Raw genomic sequence first — 25,801 nt, 5'->3', positions numbered from 1 at the left:
TGGGAAACTAACACGGGGAAAGAGTGCAGGCTCTGAGGCTGGATAGCTAAGAGCCCCAGCGTGGAGTGGGAAAGGTGGTATTTTACACTTTTATTCTGTCACAACACATGCTTCACTGTATGGAGTAACTTTATTACTTAGGGTAGGTAGAAAATGGAGGTTTGGGCTCAGTTCCCTCCTTCTGAGGAGAGATTAGAGATAGGGGTATGTAGCATTTTCTTTTTGACTCCTAGCCACCTGTGAGATTGATAGGTGAGAAAGGAGGTCACCATCCTGTGTTCAGCGGCTGCTGGTGTTGAACTGTAGGTAATACTGGGCAGTAGGTCGATTGGTATAGATGATTGTATTCAGATAATTTTGCCTGTGAAAATTCAAGGAGACAGGTGATGTGCTTTCCCTGTCCCTGGTCCTTCCTTATCATTCCTTCCCACCTACCTCAGCCTTCCTCCCCATTGATACACCCTAGAACTCACTGGGTTTGTTGCTCCCTAGCTAACTCCTGGTTGAAGGAGCCCAGCCCCCTTCGGAATTCTGCACACAGTTCCTTCTCCTGTTCCTCTAGCTCCAGTGCTGCTTGAGCCAAGTTGATGGTTTGGCGTCCCCACTCAGCTTCCAGGGACTTTTCTGCTTGGCGCTGTTCCTTTTTCTCTTGTCGTTGTATTTCTTGGGTTTTCCTGATGGCTGCTCGCTGCTCTGGAGTCATGCCCTTCCAGCAATAGGGCAGGACCCTGTGAGGAGCCTGGGGGCGCTGGGCAGCCTGAGGATTCTCAGTCAGCAGATCACTGGTGATTTGTTTCTTGATATCCAGGAGGTTGGCCTCCTGTTGCTGCTGCTGTTCACGGCGCTGCTGCAGGGCCTGCTTAGCTGCCTGGTGGGTCCCCCAAATATAAGTAGTGTAAGGGCCCAGCCTTAAGAAACTTACTTGAAGGGGTGGGGAAAAAAGAGCTGTACTAATCTCAGAGAAGGGAGAGACATAGCGTGGATTTTTAATGACCCTAAGGGTATGATGGAGGGGGAGAGAATGGCCAGGGAATTTCTCTGCATTTAGTCTGACATCAGGGATCTTAAGTCACCCTGTATCTGGAGGTAGGGGCGATTTATGCTTTAATAGGCTCTTAGGTGGAAGTGGGGAGTTCTTGGGTAGATGAGAACACTTGCGCTGGTTTGAAACTGGGTGTGGGGAGAAAGTTGTGGGTAAGGTTCCCCAGGACTTTGTTCAGGAATTGGGTGGGCTTAGTGCACCGGATAGTTCAGGACATACCTGGGCTTTGTTGGCATTGGCCATAGCAGTCCTCATGGCTGCTTTGCAGGACTCCTCCAGCCTGGCCAGTTCAGCAGCTCTTGTGTCCACGGCTAGGCGCAGCTGGTCACTAAGCAAAGCTACACAGGGAAATAGGCCAGGGCATTGTACTTGCCTCCTCTAGTCTCCAGTCCAGGTTCACTCATTGCCTATTTGTTTGACATACTTTATATTTGTGTATACAGATGTGAGTGTCAAAGTTAGTGATATGGAAGGAGTTACTCTTTGGGGTCATGGGTAGCCAAAGCACAGCAACTTGGGGAACAATGTAGTTCTGTCATGTTTGAGCTGTGTGGCCTTAAGTAATTTCACCTCTCTAAGCCTCGGTCTACAGGTTATTTGTTGGGTTTTAAGGATACCACAGAATTGCTCCTGTCTCAGAGAACTCCCTGCCTAGTCCGGTGTGGTGATGTATGCCTATAATTCCAGCACTTGGAAGACAGAGGCAGGAAGATCAGAACTTCAAGGTCATCCTTGGCTATATAGCAAGTTCAAAGCCAGTGTGTTTCATGAGACCCTGTCTCAACACCCCCCATACCAAGAAAAAAATCCTCCCTCTCTGGTGAGAGAGAGAGAGATCAAATAGATAATCAGACTATAACAACCTGGTAAGGTGAATGGCAGAGATGCATATAAGTATATTAAAGGTTTTGGGTGCTGAGAAAATAGCTCAGTGGTAGGAGTATGTACTTAGCATATATGATGTCCTGGATTCTATCCCCAGAACCAAAACAATAACAAATTGTTGAAGTTCAGAGATCAGGAGGAAAATGGCATGTCAGCCATGGCCACAGCATCAACAAAGCTACTAAATTTTTCCCAACTCCAGCCACACACCAGTCTCGCTGTTCTTAGGCCCCATCAGACCATGGTGATTGAAAGTTGAAATGTGAGTAGAAAGACATGGCCTTACCAGGGGAGGTAAGTTTTTCTCTAGTGTAAAAGAAGGGTATGGTCACAGATTGTATCATAGTAGTAGTTGCTATTCTATATGATGGAAATTATAATCCCTATTTTAAAGGCAGAAACTGAGCTGTCAAGGTGGCACATGACTGGAACCCCAGTATTCAGGAGGCTGAGGAATGAGGATTGGTGAGTTCAAGCCCACCCTAGGCTGTATATACATAGCAAGAGCCTGTCTCATGAAATAAAAGAAAGACAAACTCAGTTATAGAGAGGAACATTCATTTGCCCAAAGCTGAAAGTAAGTAGAACCATAAAATGCTTCCCCCAGGTCAGTGCCAAGAAGTCATGAATAATGGCTACAGTGTCAGTTGCTGAAGGAAGTCAGGAGGTTAGGGTTTGTACAGGCTAACCTTTCTGCCTTGGCTGGATGGGTAACTACCTCCTTACATAGTGCTATCCCCAGATCAGGTGAGCTCCCTGCTAGCCTACTGACCTGCACGCGCCTCCTCTTCTCTGGCTGCCTGTTGCTCCTGCAGCTGTTTCTCCAGGCTGTATCTGAACTGCTCCTGCTGCATTCTCAGGCGTGACTCCCTCTCCAGGTCCTCTCCAAGGAAGTACTGCATGCTGGATGGGCCAAAGTATGGCTCATTGTCATAGTAAGAGGCTGGAAACTCATAGAGTTGGTTTGGATCCCAGAAGTCAAATTCATGTCCATTCTTTAATTGCTGTTTTTGCTCCCGAAAATCCTGCACTCTCTTGGATAACCGACATGCCCGTTCTGCCTCTTCCTTCTCGAGCATCTGTGCTACCAGATCGTAGTGTGCATGCTTGGTATCTAGGAGTGATTGACAGGGACATGAAGACACCCAGAACAGAGCCCAGTCAACCTGGTCTCTGTTCCTCATCTGGCTTATCTTAACACTCCCAGAGCCCCAGACTCTATTCAGAGGCAGAATCGCCCAACTCCAGCCCACTCTCTCTCATTTATACCTTTGTTTTGCCCCAGCCTTAGTTTACCATAAGCCATATCATTGCTTCGCTCTATTGCTTCGCGAAGCTTTCGTTCCTCCACCTGGGAGTTCAGGGCTTCCACATCCACCTGGATCTCAAAGAAAGGGGCTAAATTAGAGTAGGGTCTCTGCATGGTATATTGAATGCTCTAACATGCTGTGTAGAAATTACTCCCTTCTCTTTAGGACCTACTTTATCGTTCTAACCCCAGAACAAATCTTGTAAACACCATCGTGGTCTAGTTGGTGCTTTTGCCTTTATCTCTTTGTGCCCCTTTCCCTGCCCCCTCACATTAGTCTCAGGAACTGTTAGTATTAAGTCTAGTAGTTTGAACCCACAGCCTTTGCTGTTTCTTCCATTTGGAAAGCCTTTTCTTCCTTTACCCCAACCTCAGTGTACCATTCAAGACTTGCTCAGGAAGGTTCTATCCCATATTCTAGGACCCATTGTCCAAATTGTATTGACATCAGATGCTCTATTATCTCCTCCACTAGGCTGTGAGCTGTTTCAGGGTAGAAGCTAGACCTTAGCTATCATTATATTCCTCCACTGTCCAACATAGTACTTGGTATAGGGTGGATCCCAGGGAAATTCTTGCAACCAGGAGATCAGACCACTCAAATTTCAGTTTGCTTATGGTCAGGTAGTATGCTCTGATTTTTTTAAGTTGACATCTCAATGCTTTCTTTGGTCTCATTTTACAGAGGAAGACAGGATAGATTACATATCATAAGCCACATACATAATAGCAGACCTGGTTTTGAACACAAGTGTGGTGTCTTTTCTAACTCATTAGGCTGCATCCGTTCTCTGTCTACCTACTCAGCAGTCCTTTTTTATTAAAGCAATCAATACTTTCTCTTTCATTATAAGTCACTTAAAACATTTCAAAATAGTACAAAAGACCATACAGTTTAGTGAAGAATAAACAGCTGTGAAGGTTAATATTGTCAACATGGTCTGGTAAGATGCTTCAGTGGATAAAGTTCAGGCCTGAGAGAGTCTGATACCAGAGTAGCACATGGTGAAAGGAGAGGGCCAACTCTTACAAGTTATCTTTGGACATGCACATTCACACTGTAGCATGTATATACCACATGCCCCTCCCAAATAAATAATACTAGCATCTAGAATCACTTAGGAGAGAAACCTTTGGACATGTCTATAAGGAAGTTTCTAGATTGGATCATTTTAAGTGGGGAAACCTGCCTTACCATGAATTAGGGTCCTGTATTGAATAGAAAGGAGAAAGTGAACTGAATTCTGCTTCATAACTGTGGGTGCAAAGTGGCCAACCACTTCCTGCTCCTTCCCCCCATAATGGATTATATACTCAAATCGAGCCAAAACCCTCCTTCCTTGTATTGTCAGGCATTTTGTCATAACAGGAAAAATAACGAATATAACACTGTCATATTTAGCCTTGCAGAAATCCCTTAAATATTCTTTACACACTGTTGTGGCTCCGTGTTGTTTCTCAAGAACCAGTTACAGTCCAAGAGTTGACCAATGAGGAGCCAGCTGTCACCCTATCGTTTGTCCCTGCACAATTCTGACTCTTCCTAAGACTGTCCAGGCATATGAAGTTGGCTCCCCAGCTCCTTCCTTTCCACTCCTAGGGCCTTCTTGAATCCAGAGGGGGCTATAATGCACTGCTACATTCTTTTCTAGGTGTAAGAGGGAAGTAACCCCAGTCTTGTAAAGTGGTTTCCATTACCCACTCACCCCCATGATTCGGTTCTGCACATTGAAGAATCGACATTGTCGCTCCTTTTCTCGATTTCTTCTAGCCTCAATGGCTGCTATCTCCTTGGGATCTGGTGCGAGGTCTAACTTATACATCTGGAGTAACGAGAGGTGGAATGACGCATCACTGCTGGCACTGTCCTTCACCATACTGTACCTCTAGTTCTTCCTCCCTTACCACATCTCCCCAGTTATGACCCTGAGTTTACCTTCTGATGTTTCCTATCTGTGCCCTCAGTCTCTGCTATCACCACATTAAGTCAAGCTTTGCTCTAAAGTCAGGCAATATTCCCAGAAACCTTGATGGCCTGTTACTCTAAAGTTCTCCTCTCTGCCATGGCCACCAAGTGGATCTTTCTGAAAGCAAGTCAGCTCATTGCAGTCCTTAGCTTAAAGCCTTTGTAAGCAGGCCCAAATGCAGAGAATACGAGACTGCAGAATGTCCCCTAGAGGGGACATCTGTATCGTATCCCCTCATCCCAAGGCTCAGTAACCATTGCAGAAAAGGGGGTGGAAAGACTAAGAGTCAGAGGTGGTAGATGGATACAGGGAAAGTACCAGGGAAAGTGTCCTCTGAACATAGCAGGGGCAGCTGTAGGTGTGAACCCACAGAGATTTGGACAGCATGCACAAACCCTGTGCAAGCTCAAGCTAGACCAAATCCCAGCATGTAGAAAGGAAATGGGCACCCTGGTGAAGGAGCTGTTGGCAACTGATAGCTGCTGGGGAAGGAGAGTCAGTTTTCTTTAAGAGTGCAGAGCCCACTCTTTTTATTATTATTATTATTATTATTAAAAATTTCCACCTCCTCCCCTCTTCCCACTTCCCTCCTCTTCCCCCACTCCCACTCCCCCTCCTTCTCCAGGCCAAAGAGCAGTCAGGGTTCCCTACCCTATGGGAAGTCCAAGGTCCTCCCCATTCCCCCCAGGTCCAGGAAGGTGGGCATCTGTTTGGAGCCCACTCTTTTTATTGTATTTTACTTATTTATTTTTGAGACAGGGTTTTTCTGTGTAACAACCCTGGCTGTCCTGGAACTTGCTTTGTAGGCCAGGTTGGCCTCAAACTCACAGAGATCCACCTGTCTCTGCCTACCAAGTGCTGGGATTAAAGGTATGTGCCACCACCACTTGGCTTTATTTTTGTTTTTCAAGACAGGGTTTCTCTGTGTAGCCCTGGCTGTCCTGTTCTTAGTAGACCAGGCTGGCCTTGAATTCAGATCTGCCTGCCTCTGCCTCATGATTTCTGGGAATACAGGTGTGTGCCACCCAGACTGATCTTAGTGAGTTTGAGGCTAGCCTAGTTTACATATTGAGGTCTGGGACAGCCAGGGTGGTTACACTAAGAAACCTTGTCTCTAAAAGCCAAAAGAAGTGTGTGCCACCACAATCTGCACCCCACTCCTAAGTTGACAATGCTCCAGTAGAAGGTCACACATCCAATAATATATTGTCAGCACAAACCGGGCATGATGGGTGAAAATAAAGAGCACATAAAGTTGGGTGGGCAGGGAAAGGGAGCTAGATCTGGGAAGAGTTGGGGGAGGGGTAAGAATGATCAAAACACATTGTACAAAATCCCCAAGGAACTAATAAAATCTTTGTAAGCAGCTCGAAAACAGGTATCTAAAAGATAATGTAAAATAAGTGAATGAATTTAATTGATAAAAAAAGGATAAGGTTCAACTCCCTTTGTTAGCTCTCAAAAGGCCAGGGCAGGAAGATCATGAGTTTGTCGTCAGCCTGGGTTACATAGCAAGACTGTCTCAAAATATAAACAGGAAAACTTAAAAAAAATGTTATTCATTGACCGGGCAGTGGTGGCACAGACCTTTAATCCCAGCACTCGGAAAGCAGAGACAGGTAGATCTCTGAGTTCGAGGCCAGCCTGGTCTACAGAGCGAGTTCCAGGACAGGCTCCAAAGCTACAGAGAAACCCTGTCTCGAAAAACAAACAAACAAAAAACCCCAATATGTTATTCATGAATTCACACACACACACAAAATATTACATATAGAACAATAGTAGATTTTGCAGTATAGGGAGTAGTTTGAAAAGAGACAAGACATTTCAATGGGACCAGTAATTTCTGTATGTTGAGGGGATTGTTTTATACCAGGATTTCACTGTCACCCAGGCTGGCTTGAAGTCGTAATACTTCACCAGTCTTTCAAGTACTAAGATTACAATTACACCTACTTTAAGTTAAGGAGTTGGTTCATTGATTGCTATTTTGTCAGACTTCCAAACTTACATATGGGCTATATATATTTTTCTTGTTGTGTCAACTATTTCACAGTTACAAAATGGCTATTGGAAGTTATAGAAATAGGAAGAGTTGGAGTACTTGAAGAGAGGCCAGATTGCCTGGAGCACTGTAACCATGGGAGACGGTGGCATGAGACAAATTGAAAAGGTGTGTTGGGACTGGCTCTTAAAAGCCTGTAGTAATGGGCCTGGGAGAGTGGGTCACTTGGTAATGTGCTTGTCTAGCATACGTGAAGCCCTGGGTACAATCCACAGTACCACATAAACCCGGATTGAGTAGTGCATGCCTATTATCTCAGCACTTTGGGGAGATGGAGACAGGAGGATCGGAAGTTCAAAGTTCAAGGTTCTCTTCAAATACAGAGTAAGAACTAGTCTCAAGAAAATGTCTTAAGGGCCGGTGAGATGGTTCAGGGGGTACTACTTGTCAACAAGCCTGCTGACCTGAGTTTGATGCCTGAAACCTACATGGTAGAAAGAGAACCAACTCCTACAGGCTGCCCTCTGCTCTCCACATGTGCATGCCCACACTCCCCTCCCCTCACTAAATAAAATAAATGTAATAAAGCTTGTCTTTAAATTGTCTCCAAAAGAGACCCTGGTATGAGGAGAAATATTATTGTTGTTTGCAACTCCCCATCTCCACCACTTATGTGTCATATGAAGAAACATGGACCAATTATCTGACTAGATAAGTAATAAAGGGGAAATTTTATTTCAGAAAAGCTGCATGTCTGTGTGATGAGTGGGCAACAGAAAACAATACTGAAGAAGCTAGAAGGCCAATGTGGAGACCACTGAGGTTAACCAAAAAGACATGGCTATTGATTTGAGCAGGGATATTTTAAGAAGAGGGTGGGCTGGATAAATGTCTCATCATTAAAGGGTGGTCTCACACCTAGAAAGACAAGGGAAAAGTAGTAAAGTCTGGGTTAAAGAATGCATCCAGGGCTGGGGAGAGGACTCAATGGGTAAAGTACTTGCTATGCAAGCATGAGGACCTGCGTTCAGATCCCTAGGACCCACAGAGAAGTCAGTTCAGTTTCTCTGGAATAAATTAAACCCAATTACCATCTTGATTTTAGTCCACTGAGACCTAATCTGGACTTCTGCTTTCCAGAACTGTATGAAAATAAGTTTTTATTAGTTTATTAAGTTTGGGATGATTTGTTGTAGCAGTAATATGAAACTAATGTAGTGTCTTAACCAATATTTAGTGGAAGATAGACTTTATCTAAAGCCACCAGCCCTGTGTAACTGTTGAGTAGTCAAGTGAGATACATTGGGTTAAATAAAATACAATATTAAAATCACAAAGGGGCCAATGAGATGGAACAGTGGGTAAAGGTGCTTGTAATCAGACCTTATGGATTCTACCTCTTGGATTCACATGGTGGAAGAGAACTCACTCCTCTATGTTGTCCTCTGACTTCCACACACACTCACAGAACAAAAGCCCATGAAACAGTTATGGTTACAAAACAGTAATGGTGTTTGTATGTTGATGTGTTTGTGCAGTTATACCACAGTGCACTTGTGGACGTCTGAGGACAACTTGCAGGAACTGACTTTCCCCTCCCATCATGTGGGACCCAGAGATCAAACTCAGGTCAAGCCTGGCTGGAAATGCTTTACCCTCATAAGCCATCTCATCAGTTCATAATTATTGACTTTAATAGCAATTATCTTTATTATTAATGAGGTTTCACATGTGTTTGACCACTTGCTTATTGATTTGTGAAGTGTCCATTCATCTTATGTTCATTTTAGGGATTTTTTGCATTTAAAATTTTATTTTCTATAGGTATATAAAACAAAATTATACACTGGGTGGTGGTGGCACACGCCTTTAATTCCAGCACTCGGGAGACAGAGGCAGGCGGATCTCTGTGCGTTTGAGGCCAGCCTGGTCTACAGAGCAAATTCCAGGACAGGCTCCAAAGCTAAAGAGAAACCCTGTCTCGAAAAAAAATCAAACTATACATATTTATTGGTTATTATGTTTCAATACATACATATGCTATGTAACATTTAAACTAGAGTAAATCTACCTCCTTAAACATTTATCATTCCTTTTTTCCCAAAACAGGGTTTCTCAGTAGTCCTGGCTGTCCTGGAACTCATTGTGTAAACCAAGATGGCCTTCAACTAGAGATCCGCTTACCTCTGCCTCCCCAGTGCTGGAATTAAATAAGTGCACCACCACCTAGCAAATGCTCCTAACCACTGAGCCTTCCTCTAGCCCTCATTTCACATCCTAAGAGTGAATTTTGGTAAACTTAAATTTCATAACATGTACCCATCTTTTTCTTTGGATGAAGTGTTTCTAGCTATTTAAGAAGTCTGCTGCAAGGTGTGATAGCTCAAACTCATAATCCCAGCAGCTGGAGGCTGAGGGAAGAGGACTGTTAAAAATTGGAGGTCATCCCGGACAACATAGGCCTGTTTCAAAAATAACCATCATGGATGCTAATGCTGTTCCCACAAGAAATGAGTTATTAAATATAAATCTCAGTGCCAGGTTATTTGTTAGGGAGGTCCCAGAGGCACCTAAAACATAGGCTACTGTTATTTCTCTTGGTTGTTCACCATAACTAGATGGTAAGAGCCTACTGTTAAAGACATCATACACTTTAGCTGCTGGGCATAGAGAAATCAATCAGGACCAAGGAAACGTCTTCCATGCTGGCTAGTTTTCATAGTTCCAGAAGGTGCTACCCAGGCCACTAGGGCAAAAAAAGACATCTTACCCAGCAGTGAACCTAGCATGAAATGCCAACCTTCCAAGTAAGATGTATCCACTGGTGTACTAATGGCATGGGTATTATAGGGTAACCAACCACTCTGATTAGATTTGAGACCTGATCGACAAGAGGGAATTCATGCCTAGTTCTGTAAAGCTGGTCAGAAGTCCATGTCTGGGGAGGTCATAGGCTCTAGACCATACTACTACTACTATTTTGCTAACTGCCTTTTAGATATATAAATACAAATATATTTATATTCATAGATTAGTGCTGCTCTCAACTGTGGTCAGAGAAGCTTCTTTTTGCTGTAGGCAAGTTTATGCAGAGACTTATAACTGTTCATACTATTGAAAATAAGTGACTGTTGAATGCCTACCTTTAAATGAGATGTGTATCACCACTAGCCCAAAGTTCAGGAAACATTGTGTTAGAAGAAGTGGGAAGGATGTAAAGAGTTGGAGGATGGGGAGGGTACCATGAGATGCTGTCTTTCAGACACGACAGGGTCATGCACTCATGAATTCACAGCAGCTGCAGTTACCTGGATGAGATCTGTATAAGAGCAACCCAGTGAACCTTCCAGCTTGGGTGGGTGAGGAACTCATGAGACTCCAACCCTAGTTGAAGGCCTATTAGAAGTTGATGCTCGCTGAAGGTCAGTTTTCTTGCAGGACGTACCATGTGCACATGGGCAGGACTAATTGGACTCTGAGTTACAAAAGAGGGGGATCTGATGAGGGTTTAGAGGGCAGAGAGGTTGGAGTGGGGATGGATATGGACCATATTTATTGGTACCAAATATGAAAGTAGAAAAAGATTTTTAAAAGATCAGGTGTGGTGGCGCACGCCTTTAATCCCAGCATTTGGGAGGCAGAGGCAGGTGAATCTTTATGTGTTTGAGGCCAGTCTAGTCTTCATAGTGAGTTTCAGGACAGCCAGGGCAATGTGGAGAGACCCTACTTCCTCGACAAAAAGAACTAAAATTTATTAAAACCAACCAATCAAACCCCACCTAAAACAAAATATTTCCCTAGTCTAAATTCATATTCTCCTATACATTCTTCTACAATTCTAAAGTTTTTTCTTTATCATATTTTTAATCCATTTAAAACTGCACTTTGTAAATATTTAGAAATAGGGATACAGTTTAATTTTCTCCCAAGCTCCATCTCATCTTTGAAAATTAAATAGTAAAATTTTTTAAGTTATATGCAATTACGGCCTTTGGTTATTTTATTCCCTCTTGTTGACTGTGACTGTTTTTCCAACAGAGCTTTCATATCAGATTCTATCAACCGAGTTTTCTCACTTTCCTAGACTCTTTAGGATTCTTCCTAGCTGTTAGACATTATTTAAAAACAGCTACAGGAATAGGACTGGAGAGATGGCTTGCTGGTTAAGAACACTTCCCAGTCTTCCAGAGTATCAGAGATCTCTCAGTACCCATCAGATGGTTCACAACCACCTGTAACTCTGGCTCCAAGGAATCTGATGCCCTGTGTCTGTGGCATACATACATACATAAACACACACACACACAAATAAAAAATAAGTCTTAAAATAGTTACAGAGCTGGGTGGTGGTGGCACATGCCTTTGTTTGATTCCTGCACTCAGGAGGCAGAGGCAGATGGATCTCTGAGTTCGAGGCTAGCCTGGTCTACAGAGTGAGTTCCAGGGCATCCAGAGCTACACAGAGAAACCCTGTCTGGCAAAAAAAAAAAAAAGAATAGAAAAAAAGTTGCCTTTAATCCCAGTACTTGGGAGGCAGAGGCAGGCGGATCTCTGAGTTTGAGGCCATCCTGGTCAAGAGTTAGTTTCCAGGACAGGCTCCAAAGCTACAGAGAAACCCTATCTCGAAAAACAAACAAACAAACAAAAAACAAAAAAATTTACTGTAATAGCTGTGGAAACGACCTTCTGAAAATGGCGCTAACCCCAGTCTATAAATTCAAACTGTTGCCACACTATAAGATTGCTAAAGGGATGACTCAGTAGACACCCTGGACTGCTAAGAGCATGATTTAGTAACGAGCAGATATAAGGTAATAGAAGGTGGATCAAAGGATGAAGAAAAGAGATTGAAAATGAGAAATGGGTATAAAGAAGAGAGAGGAGGGAAACAGAGACGCCAATGAGGGAGGCAGACAAAGGACAAAGAGCGAAGAGAAAGATGGGGATAAAGGGACGGTGTCATAGACATAAGATGCAGTGGGAATGGGACTGGGGAGAAACGGATGGGGGGGGGGGAGACAAAGCTGGCACTGGCTTAAGGATTCGGACCCCTGGGGTTCACACAAGATACCTTTCTCAGTACACAATTCCAACTTTGAAGCTCCTAAGTGGGTTGGGTCCAAGTTGGCTCTAGGATTTACGACGGCAGTCTTTGAATCTGCTTGAAGAATTAAGAGAGGGGCGGGCGATAGAGGCAGGATCTCAGACACTACTTTCCCCAACTCGTATTTCCGTTGTCTAGGAGTCCCCTCATCCTCCTTCACACTCTAACCTCACCTAAGCCCTCCCTAAGATCCGTCCTCTTTGTCCAAACCGCCCGCCCCTCCGAGGGTGCCTTCTAATTCCCGACTGAGCCCTTTGCTGGAGCCCCCAGACCGGCTTGACTCCAAAACAGCAGAGTGCCCGCCTCCCACTCGCCCTGGGGAGCCGGGAGGGCATAACCTAGCTGTAACTTCCGACCTGTCTCAGCAAGCGTGGGCTCAGGCCCCGCCTGTCTTCGATTCTCCCCCAAAGCGATCCCTCTGGGGAACTAAAGCTTCCCTAGTCCGCTATGGCTTCGACGGTTGCGAAGCAACTACAAAGGGGGGGCGGGGTCCGAACTGCCGGCACGCGCACGAGCCAATCAACAAAAAAACGCTTTTTCAGGAGGAAGTGACTGCTCTCTGGCACCGGAAGCCGGAAATCTGATTGGCTTGTACCTATTATCGCGAGGTTTACCGTACACCCGGCTTGCACCGCGGTGTTTCCCGCGCGGGCTAACCTCGGTTCCCGGGAGCGAGGCGCGGCCTCTCCTACGCTAGCGCCGCTGCCATGGGTTTTCTGAAACTGATTGAGATCGAGAACTTTAAATCGTACAAGGGTCGACAGATTATCGGACCATTTCAGAGGTTCACCGCCATCATTGGACCCAATGGCTCTGGTGAGATAAATCCGGCTGCGGCCCTGTGGGTGTCCCGGTCAGGTCCCCCTGTCTGTCTCCATAGTAGTACAACCTATCCTATGCAACCTGAGACGTGTGAACCCTCAAATGTCCCTTGCTCCTTTTGGCATTATTCAGCTCGAACTCGCTCCCGCTTCTGCCATGCACTTAACTCGAGTCCCTTCCCAGATGTCAGTTGGCCGAGTTTTGTGCAGACCCCTCGGTCCCGAATGGTATGGGCCGAGCTGTGCGTTGCCCCGCCCACAACCCCTCCCGCCAAAAGAGGCGTTCCTGGAACTTGCTTCCAGTGTTTGGCCGGTGGCTCCTTTCCGGTCTGTATTGTTCCACCTTCCTGGTCTTAAATTTGACACCTCTGGGAAACTTTGGGACCGTTATCTCTGCCGTGCGTCGGATCCCAAGTAGTATACTTTCTGTTTTAGCCAGCCCCCCTCCGCACCCGCGCGCCTCACTGGAACGCTCCAGTTCCTTTTCCTTTCTTTTCTGCTGTGGCACTTTGGAGTTTTAGACCCGGTGCTCTGCTCAACAGAGTACAATTCCGACCCTCGTCCCCTACGCACCTAAGACATTGTTGCCTCGATTTGTTCCTTTCGTGTCAGGAAGCCGTAATGAACCTGAACTTGTTTGCTTGCCACATTTGTTGAATGTTTCGGGGTTTATCGATTAAGTTTATGCGGAAAATAAGCCAAGTCCGTGATCGCAGCAAACTTACTATAGAAGATAAAGTACAAGATGTATTTAGGTTGTTCTACATACTCTGTAGAAAAGGGGTTAAGCTGATAGCTAAATTAACTTTGGTAGCCGATATATTGATTTTAGTAGTAGGTAAGCCTATTTTTTCATACTTAAGCCTACTATCTTAATATCTTTAGAATCATCTTAATATCTTAGTAATATTATTAATCATATATAATTTATAAAATATATTAATTGATATCTCAATATATCATGTCTTAATGTTTTATAGTGCGTGAACTTCTCTTACCTATCCCTAGAAATGTCAATTGGGAATCTTGGCTGTGTTCCTCCACTCCAGAGATGCTAGAGTTTACTCTTTTTCTAGCCTGGCAGGCCAGTCTTGCCTTAAAGTAGCTTATAGCACATATTTTCCCTGGACTCTTGCCTATGTTTTGTTCCTTGCTTAGAGCAACATTTGCCAACACTGGCATTTGAGCAGCACACTTTGCAGTGGGGTTGGTCCTGTGTTTAACTGGATTCCTGGCTTCTGCCCTCTAAATGACAGCACGTCCACTCCTCAGAAGTGACCATCAAAAATATCTCCAGACAATGCCAGGGTCCTGGGATGGGGGTGATGATGACAGGTTACTTCCTTCCCCAACATGATTTAAGAGCCACTGGCACCAGATGGTGGTTGCAGGCCTTTAACCCCAGCACTCGGGAGGCAGAGGTAGGTGGATCTTTTTGAGTTTGAAGCCAGCCTGGTCAACAGAACTAGTTCCAGGACAGTTAGAGTTGTTACACAGAAAAATCCTGTCTCTGGGAAGAAAAAAGAACCACTGGCCTAGAGAGTTAATGCCACTAAGTTTCTTAGAGTTTTGATATTGTGCCACTTGTTAAATTCCAGTCCTCTCAGCATTATTAGAATTATAATCCAGCTATTTTGAAAAAGCCCTTGACCTGAGTTCTTACCCTCTCTGTTCTGTTTTTTTGAGACAGTATCTTAGGCTTCAAACTCTTAGTCTTGCCTCCACCTCCCAAGTGCTGAATGTGTTATACCACACCTGCCTTCTGTCTCTCCATATCTTTCAAAGCTTGGCTCTATAAAGCACTCCTTGATCTTGGTTCCCACTTTGTAAATTGCTCTCTCTCTCTCTCTGGCACAGAGCCCGCCCTTCCTTCCTTCCTTCCTTCCTTCCTTCCTTCCTTCCTTCCTTCCTTCCTTCCTTCCTTCCTCTCACCTGTCCGTCCATCCGTCTGTCCATCCATCTGTCCGTATAGCTTTGGAACCTGTCCTGGAACTCTGTAGTCCAGGCTGGCTGTGAACTCACGGAGATCCACCTGCCTCTGCCTCCCAAGTCCTGGGATTAAAGGTGTGCGCCACCACCTCCTGGCACAGACTTTATTTTCTGTCACAAATTTATAGTACCTGTTTTTGTATCTTCATCATTAGTGTATGAATGTCCTCAAGAAGCTATTTCTTGAGATGTTTTGTTAGTGTTCACACTGCACATTAGAAAAATGTTTGCAGCATTGAAGAATTGTGAGTAGTTGTGAGGTGTTATCTTTGAAACTCATGAAAGAAGCTGAAAGGTTGAAAATTGGTGCTTGAAAGACTGAATTCCAGTTTATGTTATGTGCTACTTCTGCTCCAATGGCGAGACAGTCTAGATTGTAGAGCAATACATCTGTCATTCATTCATTCGTCTATTTATTATTTATTCATTCGGCCAAGGCAGGATTTCTCTTTATAGCACTGGCTGCCCTGGATCTGTAGACCAGGCTGACCTCAAACTTAGTGAGATCCACCTGCTTCTGTCTCCAGAGTGCTGGGATTAAAGGCGTGCACCACCACCACTTGGCAGATCTGTCCTTTATTGAACGCTTACTTGTTCTTGATGTTTGTTGTTCATTTGTTGAAATAGGATCTCATATTCCATACTTGTGTCAAACTCTAGTTCATCCAGAGTGCTGGAATGAGAGGCGTGCACGTCCACGTGCTTTAATACAGCATTTGGATTTGAACTGCTGGATAAGCACACACTTCAGCTGGGTCACAACCCCGGCCTCACAAGGCTGATTTTTGAAGGTCTTTAGCAAACAAGTAACAGAATGAAAGACAACAAGCAAGGATCTTGAAGCTGGATGTAGGTAGACTGCTTTGTCACCCTGTCAGCTGAAGTAAAGAACTGGCACGTTTAACTTGAGGAATGACGAGGTTTCTTCCTTTTTAAAGTAGAGGAAATGCCTATTTCCTAAGACTTTTGGATAAGCTAAATTGGGTAATTAATGTGAACATGAATCACTAAGTTGTATGAATCATGTGATGTAGTATTTTTAAGAAAATAGCTGATTATGCGTTGGTATTTTAGTAAGTATTAAAAAGAGTCCGGGATGCTGTCAGACAAAAGAGAAAGCTGCGGAGATGGCTCAGTCTGTCAAGTGCTTGCCACATGAGCATGAGTTTGGACTCTCAGCACCCACTTAGAAAGCAAGCTGGGTGTGGTGTTCTATACCCATAACCCAGCACTGGAAAGGTGGAGACTGGAGGATACCTGGGACTTGCTGGCCAGCTAATATAGCTCAGTTGGTGAGCTTCCAGGCCAAGAGAGATCCCGTTTCAAAAAATAAGATGAATAGTTATTTAAAAAAGAGACACCCACCATCAACCTCTGACCTCCACATGCTTGCACATACACACAAGTTGAATGTTTAAAAGAAGCCAAGTATGTTAAAAAATGGTATACTAATGATATAATTTTGGTAACATAAATTTTAAAAGTTTGAGAACCTGGTACTTGCTAGGTGTGATGGCACACACCTATAATCTCAGTATTTGTGCAGTTAAGGCAAAAAGATTGCTATGAGTTCCAGGTCAACCTGGGCTGCATAGTGAGGACCAGGGCTGCATAGTACAACCCTGTACCAAAAAATCAAAAACTTAGTACTGGTTCTGCTACTCAGGTTTGTTTGTTTTGGTAAGTTTCTCTCTTTTTGCCTCGTTTAATCAAGAGACTGGTCTGAGTGATTTCAAAAAGTACAAAAAGATTTTCCAAATGTATGATTCAGTGGTACATATCCGAGCAGACTCAGAATTATATCAAGTTTCACTCTTTAATGCTTTCTTTGTTTTCTTTCTTTACTTCTTTCTTTTCTTTTTCTTTCTTTCTTTCTTTCTTTCTTTCTTTCTTTTCTCTCTCTCTCTCTCTCTCTCTCTCTCTCTCTCTCTCTCTCTCTCTTTCTCTCGACAGGGTTTCTCAGTGGCTAAGGAGCCAGTCCTAGAACCAGCTCTATAGACCAGGCTGGCCTCAAACTCCACCTGCCTCTGCCTCCCGAGTGCTGGGATTAAAGGCATGTGCCACCATCGCCCGGCTCCTCTTTAATGTTTTAGTTTAATTATTTTTTAAAATGACATTTATTGTGTGTGTGTTTGTATGATTGATGTTAGTGCCTTTTTTCCCCCAATAACTCATTTTTTTTTCAAAATTTCTACTTCCTCCCCTCCTCCCACTTCCCTCCCGCTCCCCCATTCAACCTTCTCCCCTCCCCCTCCAGTCCTAAGGGCAGGATATCCTGCCCTGTGGGAAGTCCAAGGCCCTCCTCCCTCCATCCAGGCTTAGGAAGGTGTGCATCCAAATAGACTACGATCCCAAAAAAGCCAGTACATGCAGTAGAAACAAATAAATCCCAGTGCCATTATCATTGGCTTCTCAGTCTGCCCCCATTGTCAGCCACATTCACAGAGTCCGGTTTGATCATATGCTTGTTCAGTCCCATTCCAGCTGGATTTGGTGAGCTCCCATTAGATCAGGCACACTGTCTCAGTGGGTGGACCAATCCCTCATGGTCCTGACTTCCTTGCTCATATTCTTCCTCCTTCTGCTCTTCAACTGGACCTTGGGAGCTCAGTCCAGTGCTCCATTGTGGGTCTCTGTCTCTATCTCCATCCTTCACTGGGCAAAGGTTCTATGGTGATATTCAAGATAGTCATCAGTCTGACTACAGGACAAGGCCAGTTCAGGAACCCTCTCCTCCACTGCCCAGGGTCCTAGCTGGGGATATCCCCGTGGACACCTGGGAACCCCTCTAGAGTTTGCCAACCCCCAAATGCCTCCCTTAATTAAGATATCTTCTTCCCTGCTCTCATATCTGTCCTTCCTCCATCTCAACCATCCCATTCCCCCAAGCTTTCCCCAACCCTCCCCTTCTCCCTTCTCTCTCCCCCTCTCCTCTTCCCCCCACCTCCTCCCACCCCAGTACCTATCTATCTATCTATCTATCTATCTATCTATCTATCTATCTATCTATCTATCTATCTATCTATTTCAAGACAGGGTTTCTCTGCGTAACAGTCCTGGCTGTTTTGGGCCTTGCTCTGTAGACCAGGCTGGCCTTGAACTCAGAAATCCACCTGCCTCTATCTCCTGAGTGCTGGGATTAATGGTGTGCGCCACCACCACCTGGCAACTCCAGCTTATTTTTTGAGATAGGATCTTTTATTGGCCTGGACCTCATCAGGCTCAGTATTTTGTCTCCACTTTCAATGCTAGGTGATGAGCATACACCAACACACCCAGCTTTTTAAGTGGATGCTAAGAATCCCAACTCAGGTCCTTATGCTTGTGTGGCAAGCTTGGTACTTGTGTAGGGCTCAGGACAGCTTTGCAGGAGTCAGTTCTCTTCCCTCCATGTGCGTCCTGGGGATCAACTTCAGTTATCAGGCTTGGTGGCTAGTGCCTTAATCTGTGGAGCCGTCTCAACGGCTTGTTCATAGCTTTTCTTATTCCTTTGCTTCTTTCTAAGTTTTGTAATATGAACATTGACAAACATATATGTGGTAGCAGGGTGTGGTGGTGCACACCTTTAATCCCAGCACTCTGGAGGCTGAGGCAGGTGAATCTCTATGAGTTCCAGGCCAGTCTGGTCAATATACAGAGTCAGTCTCTGTCTCTTTCTGTCTCTGTCTGTCTGTCTGTCTCTCTCTCTCTCATGTGCCCACTTAAACATTTGAAAATAAAGACTTAGCATTTCTTCTTTAATTGCTTTAGCACCATATAAAATCATTATCCTGTCTTATCATTATTTCATTATTACAACAAAGGAAATTTTTTGTGTGTCATCATTTATCCAGTTTTTTCTTTAAGCTTCAAGCTTCTATAGTTGCTCAGTTTATCTAATATATATATTCAAGCTTCCCTGATTGCTTCCCAAAATGTTCATGTTTCTTTTTTTGAATGAGTCCAATCATAGTTCATGCTCTCAAGTTGGGTGGGATGTCACACACTTGTAATCCTAGTATGTGGGAGGCTGAGGCAAGAAGCTTGTGACTGTAAAGCCAACTTGGACTGTGTAGAAATTTTTTCCTAAAATGAAATAAAAGATTAACCTATAGTAACATCCTTGTTTTATTTGAATATATCTCGGTAATGTCCTATATTCTAGAATGGTTCTCTCAGCTCCTTTCATTTTAGACATTGCCTTTAGTTAGTAATGGGGATGGAACCCAGGGTCTTGTGTGTGCTAGTAAAGCCCTACCTCCACTCCTGATACAGATAGCGAGTTTTTTTTTAAAAGAGCAGGCCCTTTGTGTTGTGGAACATCCCATAGTCTTGTTTTATTTTAACTCATAAAGCTAAGGGTGATCTTGAATTCTTGTTTTTTTCAAGACAAGGTTTCTCTAGCTGTCCTAGAACTTGCTTTGTAGACCAGACTGGCCTTCAACTCAGGGATCTGCCTTCTTCTGCCTCTTGAGTGCTGGCCTTGACCTTGAACTCTTATGTGTGTTTTTCTTGCTTGTAAGTCTGTACACCTTATGTGCTTGGCGCTAGTAGAGACCAGAAGAGGGTGTTTTATCCCCTGAAACCTAGAGTTTCAGATGATTGTGAGCTGTCTTGTGGGTGCTGAGAGCCAAACCTGGGCATTCTGGAAGAGCATTGAGCCAACTTTGAACTCTTAATCTTTAATTTTCCTGCTTTAGTCCCCTGAAGGTGGGTTAGGGTTAGAAGCATGCTACTACACCTGTTTTGCTTTTAGTCTTTCTAGTCTTTGGGGGGTTGTTTTGATTTGTTGATGTTATTGCTTGAGACAAGGTCTTCCTATGTAGCTCTGACTGGCCTAGAATTTGCTATGTAGACAAGGCTGGCCTGGAACTCAAGAGAGATCTGCCTGCCTCTTCTTCCCAAGTTCTGGAGTTTAAAGAATGTATCATTGCACCTAGCCCCACAATTTATTTTTTTATTTTTTTTAAATATTTATTATGTATACAATATTCTGTCTGCATGTATTCCTGAAAGCCAGAAGAGGGCACCAGACCTCATTACAGATGGTTGTGAGCCACCATGTGGTTGCTGGGAATTGAACTCAGGGTCTTTGGAAGGAGCAGGCAATGCTCTTAACCTCTGAGCCATCTCTCCAGCCCCCCACAATTTATTTTTATCTTAAGGTTTTCTTGTATTGTTTACCAGATTCCTTTATTTGCTATATTTCCTAGAAGTTTGAGTGTGATTATAATAACTTAACTTATTAGGTTGAATATCTTTTGGCAAGATATTAAATAACTAATGTTGTGTGCTTCATAATGTATTATAACTGGAACATGCCCTTTTAAAAATTTACCAAATTAGCCTTTGTTTGTTTGTTTGTTTGTTTTGAGACAGTTTTTATTCTCTCTGTGACAGCCCTGGCTGTCCTGGAACTCACTTTGTAGACCAGGCTGGCCTTGAACTCATAGTGCCTGCCTCTGCCTCCAAGTGCTGGGATTTAAAGGCATGTAACACTACCACCCAGCTAATTTAACCACTTTTAATGTACAGTTTAACAGTGTTACATTTTAACAGTCACACTTTTTTGTGCAACAGATCTCTAGAACTCTTCTGTCTTGCCCCCTCAGTCCAGCCTGCTTTTATTTTTGAATGGTTGAGGTCAAGCTACTGGGTTTACAAGGTAAAAATAGTATGTGTCTACGTTATCATAGTAAAGGTTGTAGAACAATCCATTCTATGAATACTGGTTTCTTTATATGGGGTTTTAGTGTCTGGCTCCTATAAGTAATTTACTTAACTGCAAAAGAACTATTTTTCCTAAATCATTGACCCAGTTTTCTGACAACAGTTTATTTTCTGCTTTCCATTAGTCTGATATTAGAAAATAGAATAGAAAAGAACACATTTCTATTCTCAATGCCCTTTATTTCTTTTCCCCTTCCCATCTTCCTAATGGTCCCTCTTCTGCTTCATCCCCTTCTCTCTTAGGTAAGTCAAATCTCATGGATGCTATCAGCTTTGTGCTTGGTGAGAAAACCAGCAACTTGCGGGTAAAGACTCTGCGGGACCTGATACATGGAGCTCCTGTGGGCAAGCCAGCTGCTAACCGAGCCTTTGTGAGCATGGTCTACTCTGAGGAGGGTGCTGAGGACCGCACTTTTGCCCGTGTCATTGTAGGTGAGTAAGGCTGATCAGAAGACTCTTTGAGTTCAAGGAAGCAGATAGACTCATTGCTAGGAGGGGAGGACTACCTGTCCCTTACTAACTCATTCATTGTCTTGTAGGGGGCTCTTCTGAATACAAGATCAACAACAAAGTTGTCCAGCTGCATGAATACAGTGAAGAGTTAGAGAAGTTGGGTATTCTGATCAAAGCTCGTAACTTTCTTGTCTTCCAGGTGGGCTATTTTTTTTTTAAGACAGTGTCTCATTGTATAATCCTGGCTGTCCTGGAACTCACTATGTAGACCAAGCAGGCCTTGAACTCAAAAAGAGCTGCCTGCTTCTGCTTTCTGAATAATAGGATTAAAGGTGTGCACCACTGTGCTCAGCAAATTACTTTTATTTTTTATCCTTAAATTTTTATTTGGAGATTTTATATGCTGTATTTGCATAGTTTCCATATTTCCTCTCTCCAACTCCTGTATCTCTCTAACCACCTCCTCTGGAATTTATGACCTCTTCTGTCTGTCTGTCTGTCTCTCTGTCTATCTGTCTATAGTTTTTTTTTTTTTCTCCGAGATAGGGTTTCTCTGTGGCTTTGGAGCCTGTCATGGTACTAGCTTTTGTAGACCAGGCTGTCCTTGACCTCACAGAGATCCACCTGCCTCTGCCTCTGGAGTGCTGGGATTAAAGGTGTGCGCCACCACCGCCTGGCATCTATAGATTTTTTAAAAAAGATTTTTATTTTATATGGATGAATGTTTTGCTTTATGTATGTATGTATGCGCACATGTGTGGTGTGCCTGGTACCCACAGGCCAGAAGGCAGCATCAGACCCCCTGTAACTGGAGTTACAGATGTTTGTGTGCCACCTTGTGGGTGGTGGTGGGAACTAAATAAGAGTCCCCTGCAAGAACAAGTACTCCATTTTTCTAGCCCCTATATTTGTTTTATTAGTTATTTGCTCTTATTTGTGATGTTTTTAGGGCTGAGGTCTTGTTCCTGTGGGGATGAGGTAGGCAGTGTAGAAATTGGTTCACCTTCTCTTAACATATTTCAGTGTTTGAAAGTTTCCCCCAGCTGACTGAGAAGCCAAGGACAATGGCACTGGGTTTTGATTTTACTGCACGGACTGGCTTTGTGGGAGCCTGGTTTGTTTGGATGCTCACCTTTCTAGACCTGGATGGAGTGGGGAGGACCTTGGACTTCTCATGGGGCAGGGAACCCTGACTGCTCTTAGGACTGGAGAGGGAGGGGGAGTGGGAGGGAAATGGGAGGAGGGGAGGAGGTGGAAAATTTTAATAAAGAAAGGAAGGAAGGAAGGAAGAAAGAAAGAAAGAAAGAAAGAAAGAAAGAAAGAAAGAAAATAAGAAAGTTTCCCCCATCCATATTGGTGTGTCCATTGATGTAGTAGTCTTCACAGGTCTTGTGCCGACAACCATATTGTTGAGAGTTCTTGGGAACACCATCTTTGTCCTGTCAGGAAGAAACTGTTATGCAGCAGTCATCCTGGCCCTCAGACTCCTGTAATCTTTCTGCCCCCTCTCCTGAGATGTTCCCTGAACCATAGATGTAGGGGCTGTCTTATAGATGATACATTTGGGGCTGGGCACTCTGGTCATTTATTTTCTGCATTTTGACCAATTATGGATCTCTCTGATTGTCTTGGTTAGAAAACAAGAAGCTTCTTTGATGAGATGTAAAACTTGAACTTAATCTCTGGGCATATAGAAGAGTATTTAGAAGGCAACTGGAAATGTATTACTTTAGCAATGTGACCGTAGTTGGTTCTCCTCTGTGGGCTTTCTTTTTCTTTTTTCTTTTTAAAGATAGGGTCTTACTGTGTAGCCCTGGCTGGCCTCCTGAGTCCAGGGATTAAAGGCATGTGCCACCATGCCCAGACTGTGGGCATTTAAAAAATATTTTTGTTTTATGTGTATGAGTGTTTTGCTTGTGCGTGTGTACGTGCACAGTGTATGCACTGTGCGTGGAAGAGTGTGTTGGATTCCCTGGAACTAGAGTTACAGATAGTTGTGAGCCTACATGTGGGTGCTAGAAATCAAACCTGGATCCTCTGGAAGGAAGAACCACTAGTGCTCTTAACTGTTGAGCAACCTATTCAACCCCCTTTGGGTGTTTTTAAGTCATTATTGGTTATTTGCTGTTTTTTTGACCTTTCCTGTCCCACCTAGGCCTGCTTTATCTCCAAGTTCATGTGTCATAGCACATTCTTTAGTGGGCTTCCTAATTCCATTCTGGCCTCTTTCAGTTTCCCCCTTAGCTGGATAAGGAAAGAAGTCTGTCTTCTCTGTCTTTCTGTAAAGCAGTTCAGTGATTCCTTCCTTCTTGTCTTAGAATGGTTGTTCTTAAGTTATAGTTCCTAGACCAGTGGTATCAGCACCACTTGGGAATATGTTATGTTCCCCAGCCTGCTTTCCTCTTTTCTTGGTTAGTTTTTCCATATATTCCAAAGTCAGTATAGATGTCACCTGTGTAAGGTCTTCCCAAATAGAGTTCCCTACTTAAGGTTTTTGCCTCTCAAGCTTGAATGTTCTGGGCTGCTTTAGTCATTGCACATAATATACCACTGTGTTACCTTTGTGTTTGTCTCTTTGTGTTCAGAGGCAGAGAATATGGCATTAAATCCCGATATGGCTAACCTGGTGGCACAGGCCCATACCGCCACATAAAGCAAGAGGATTTTAAGTTCAAGGTTTGCCTGGACTACAGAGGAAGTTCAAACCCAGCCTAGACAGCTTAGTGAGACCCTGTCTCACAATAAAAAAAGTAAACAAAGGACAGGGAATATAGCTCACCGATGAAGTAGATACTGACCTTTAATCCTCAGTATTTATTCTGTCCCCTATCCTCAGAAAAGCTCTTAAAATATGGCACTAGTTGAGAAGAAGAGGGTTGATAAACTTCTGAAGTGGGCAGGGTGAATTGAGCCAGCAGAGGTCTAAATGGGGCAGTGTTTTGTCCTTTGTTAGGGTGCAGTGGAGTCTATTGCCATGAAGAACCCTAAGGAGAGGACAGCTTTATTTGAAGAAATAAGTCGCTCTGGGGAACTAGCACAGGAGTATGACAAGCGGAAGAAAGAAATGGTGAAGGCTGAAGAGGACACACAGTTTAATTATCATCGCAAGAAAAATATTGCAGCTGAACGCAAGGAAGCCAAACAAGAGAAGGAAGAGGTTGGTGGCCTGGCTGCCTCTTAGATCTAAGGGACCAAGATAAAGGCAGTGCCTTACTGATCCCCCATCCCTATTCCTGTTTGCATAGGCGGACCGCTACCAGCGCCTGAAGGATGAGGTGGTACGAGCCCAGGTGCAGTTGCAGCTCTTTAAGCTGTACCATAATGAAGTAGAGATCGAGAAGCTCAACAAGGAACTGGCCTCTAAGAACAAGGAGATTGAGAAGGACAAGAAGCGGATGGACAAGGTAGAGGATGAGCTGAAGGAGAAGAAGAAAGAACTGGGCAAAATGATGCGGGAGCAGCAGCAGATTGAGAAGGAGATCAAGTAAGAGGCATGCCCAGGCCTGGAACCTGTGGGAAACTAGCAATTGTGCTATCTCTTTGGATCCTTTGAGCTCAGAGTCTAGTATTTGTACTAATTTGTTTTTTCCCCCTTGACCCAGGCCCATTTCTTGGCTTTCAGTTAATACAATAGAATATTAAGAATTCAGGCTTGGGACAGTAAGGTAGCTCAGGTTTGACATAGCTCATTGGGTAAAGGTTCTTGAGGCCAAGCCTAGTGACCTGAGTTAAAGCACTGGGATCCATATGGTGGAGGAGAGGACTGAGTTCTACAAGTTGTCTTCTGATCTCTGCATGTGGGTACATATATACTTACATATACTAATGTGTGTGCTGTGTGTGCTGGCTTGTGTTTGTGATACAAGTAATTAAAAAAGAATAAAAGAAGTGGCTTCTGGGTCGACAAGTTAGCATGTAAGAGGAAGCAGTGGGAAGTGCAGCTGTTAGATGAGCAAGAGGGCCATCCTTTAAGACAAGCACTGTATCTATTAGATGACCAAGAGAGCCAACCTTTGAGACAAGCACTATATCTAGGAGCTTAAAGGAATCGGATGAGAAGTGATTCGATCAGATGAAGGCAATTCAGTAAACAGACTTTTTGTGAAGTTTTTAATGAGAGACCTGTCTTAGGGTTTGCTTCGACCTTATGGGACAGTGTTTGACATTTATCAGGATTCAGTGAAATCTGTTGTCATGAAGAACCCCAAAGTTGCAAGGGTTGAAACAGGGATGGTAATTTCGTCTTTTGACATGACTAGAATGGCAGGATGATGGTAGGTTCCAAGAAATACTCAAACTGCATCCTCCTGGGTTTTTCTTTTGTTGTTGTTTGGTTGGTTGGTTGGTTGGTTGGTTTATTCGAGACAGGGTTTCTCTGTGTAAGAGGTCTGGTTTTCCTGAAACTTTTTCTCTAGACCATGCTGTCCTCAAACTCAGAAATTTGCCAACCTCTGCCTCTTGAGTGCTGGGTTTAAAGGCGTGCGCCACCACCTTCCAGCTGTTGGTTTTTGAGGATC

The 25,801-nt window shown here is 43.9% G+C and overlaps 2 protein-coding genes across 5 annotated transcripts in view; one reads left to right on the top strand and one right to left on the bottom strand.

Annotated features, from left to right (window-relative positions):
* Positions 1–111: 111 nt before the first annotated feature.
* On the bottom strand, positions 112–12,838 carry Ribc1 (RIB43A domain with coiled-coils 1). 3 transcript variants are annotated; one of them, XM_085684632.2, is made up of 8 exons: positions 12,669–12,837; positions 12,280–12,369; positions 4,943–5,059; positions 3,224–3,305; positions 2,700–3,041; positions 1,262–1,380; positions 474–868; positions 112–361 (listed from the first exon to the last, which is right to left on the bottom strand). In XM_085684632.2, exons 3-8 carry the CDS (start codon positions 5,057–5,059, stop codon positions 280–282), a joined length of 1,137 nt encoding a protein of 378 aa, XP_085540758.1. In that variant the 5' UTR covers positions 12,280–12,369; positions 12,669–12,837; the 3' UTR covers positions 112–279. The 3 variants fall into 3 exon arrangements, with proteins under 3 accessions (XP_085540758.1, XP_048297592.1, XP_048297594.1); XM_048441635.3 differs by having other exon boundaries at positions 12,280–12,366; positions 12,669–12,836; XM_048441637.3 differs by lacking the exon at positions 12,280–12,369 and having other exon boundaries at positions 12,669–12,838.
* A 101-nt stretch (positions 12,839–12,939) lies between these two features.
* Smc1a (structural maintenance of chromosomes 1A) overlaps positions 12,940–25,801 on the top strand; it is a 44,501-nt gene continuing 31,639 nt past the window's right edge. Inside the window, exons 1-5 of one of the 2 annotated variants that reach the window (XM_048441632.3) lie at positions 12,940–13,128; positions 21,075–21,263; positions 21,371–21,483; positions 24,238–24,441; positions 24,530–24,768. In XM_048441632.3, the coding sequence (XP_048297589.1) occupies positions 13,020–13,128; positions 21,075–21,263; positions 21,371–21,483; positions 24,238–24,441; positions 24,530–24,768 (854 nt within the window). In that variant the 5' untranslated portion in view covers positions 12,940–13,019. The remainder of the gene's footprint in view (positions 13,129–21,074; positions 21,264–21,370; positions 21,484–24,237; positions 24,442–24,529; positions 24,769–25,801) is intronic. The other variant, XM_048441633.3, reaches the window with a different exon arrangement.

This window comes from Myodes glareolus, chromosome X, assembly GCF_982192425.1.
Source record: "Myodes glareolus chromosome X, mMyoGla1.1, whole genome shotgun sequence".
In the NCBI taxonomy this organism is placed as follows: Eukaryota; Metazoa; Chordata; class Mammalia; order Rodentia; family Cricetidae; genus Myodes; species Myodes glareolus.
This window is presented reverse-complemented; position numbering and strand designations above follow the sequence as displayed.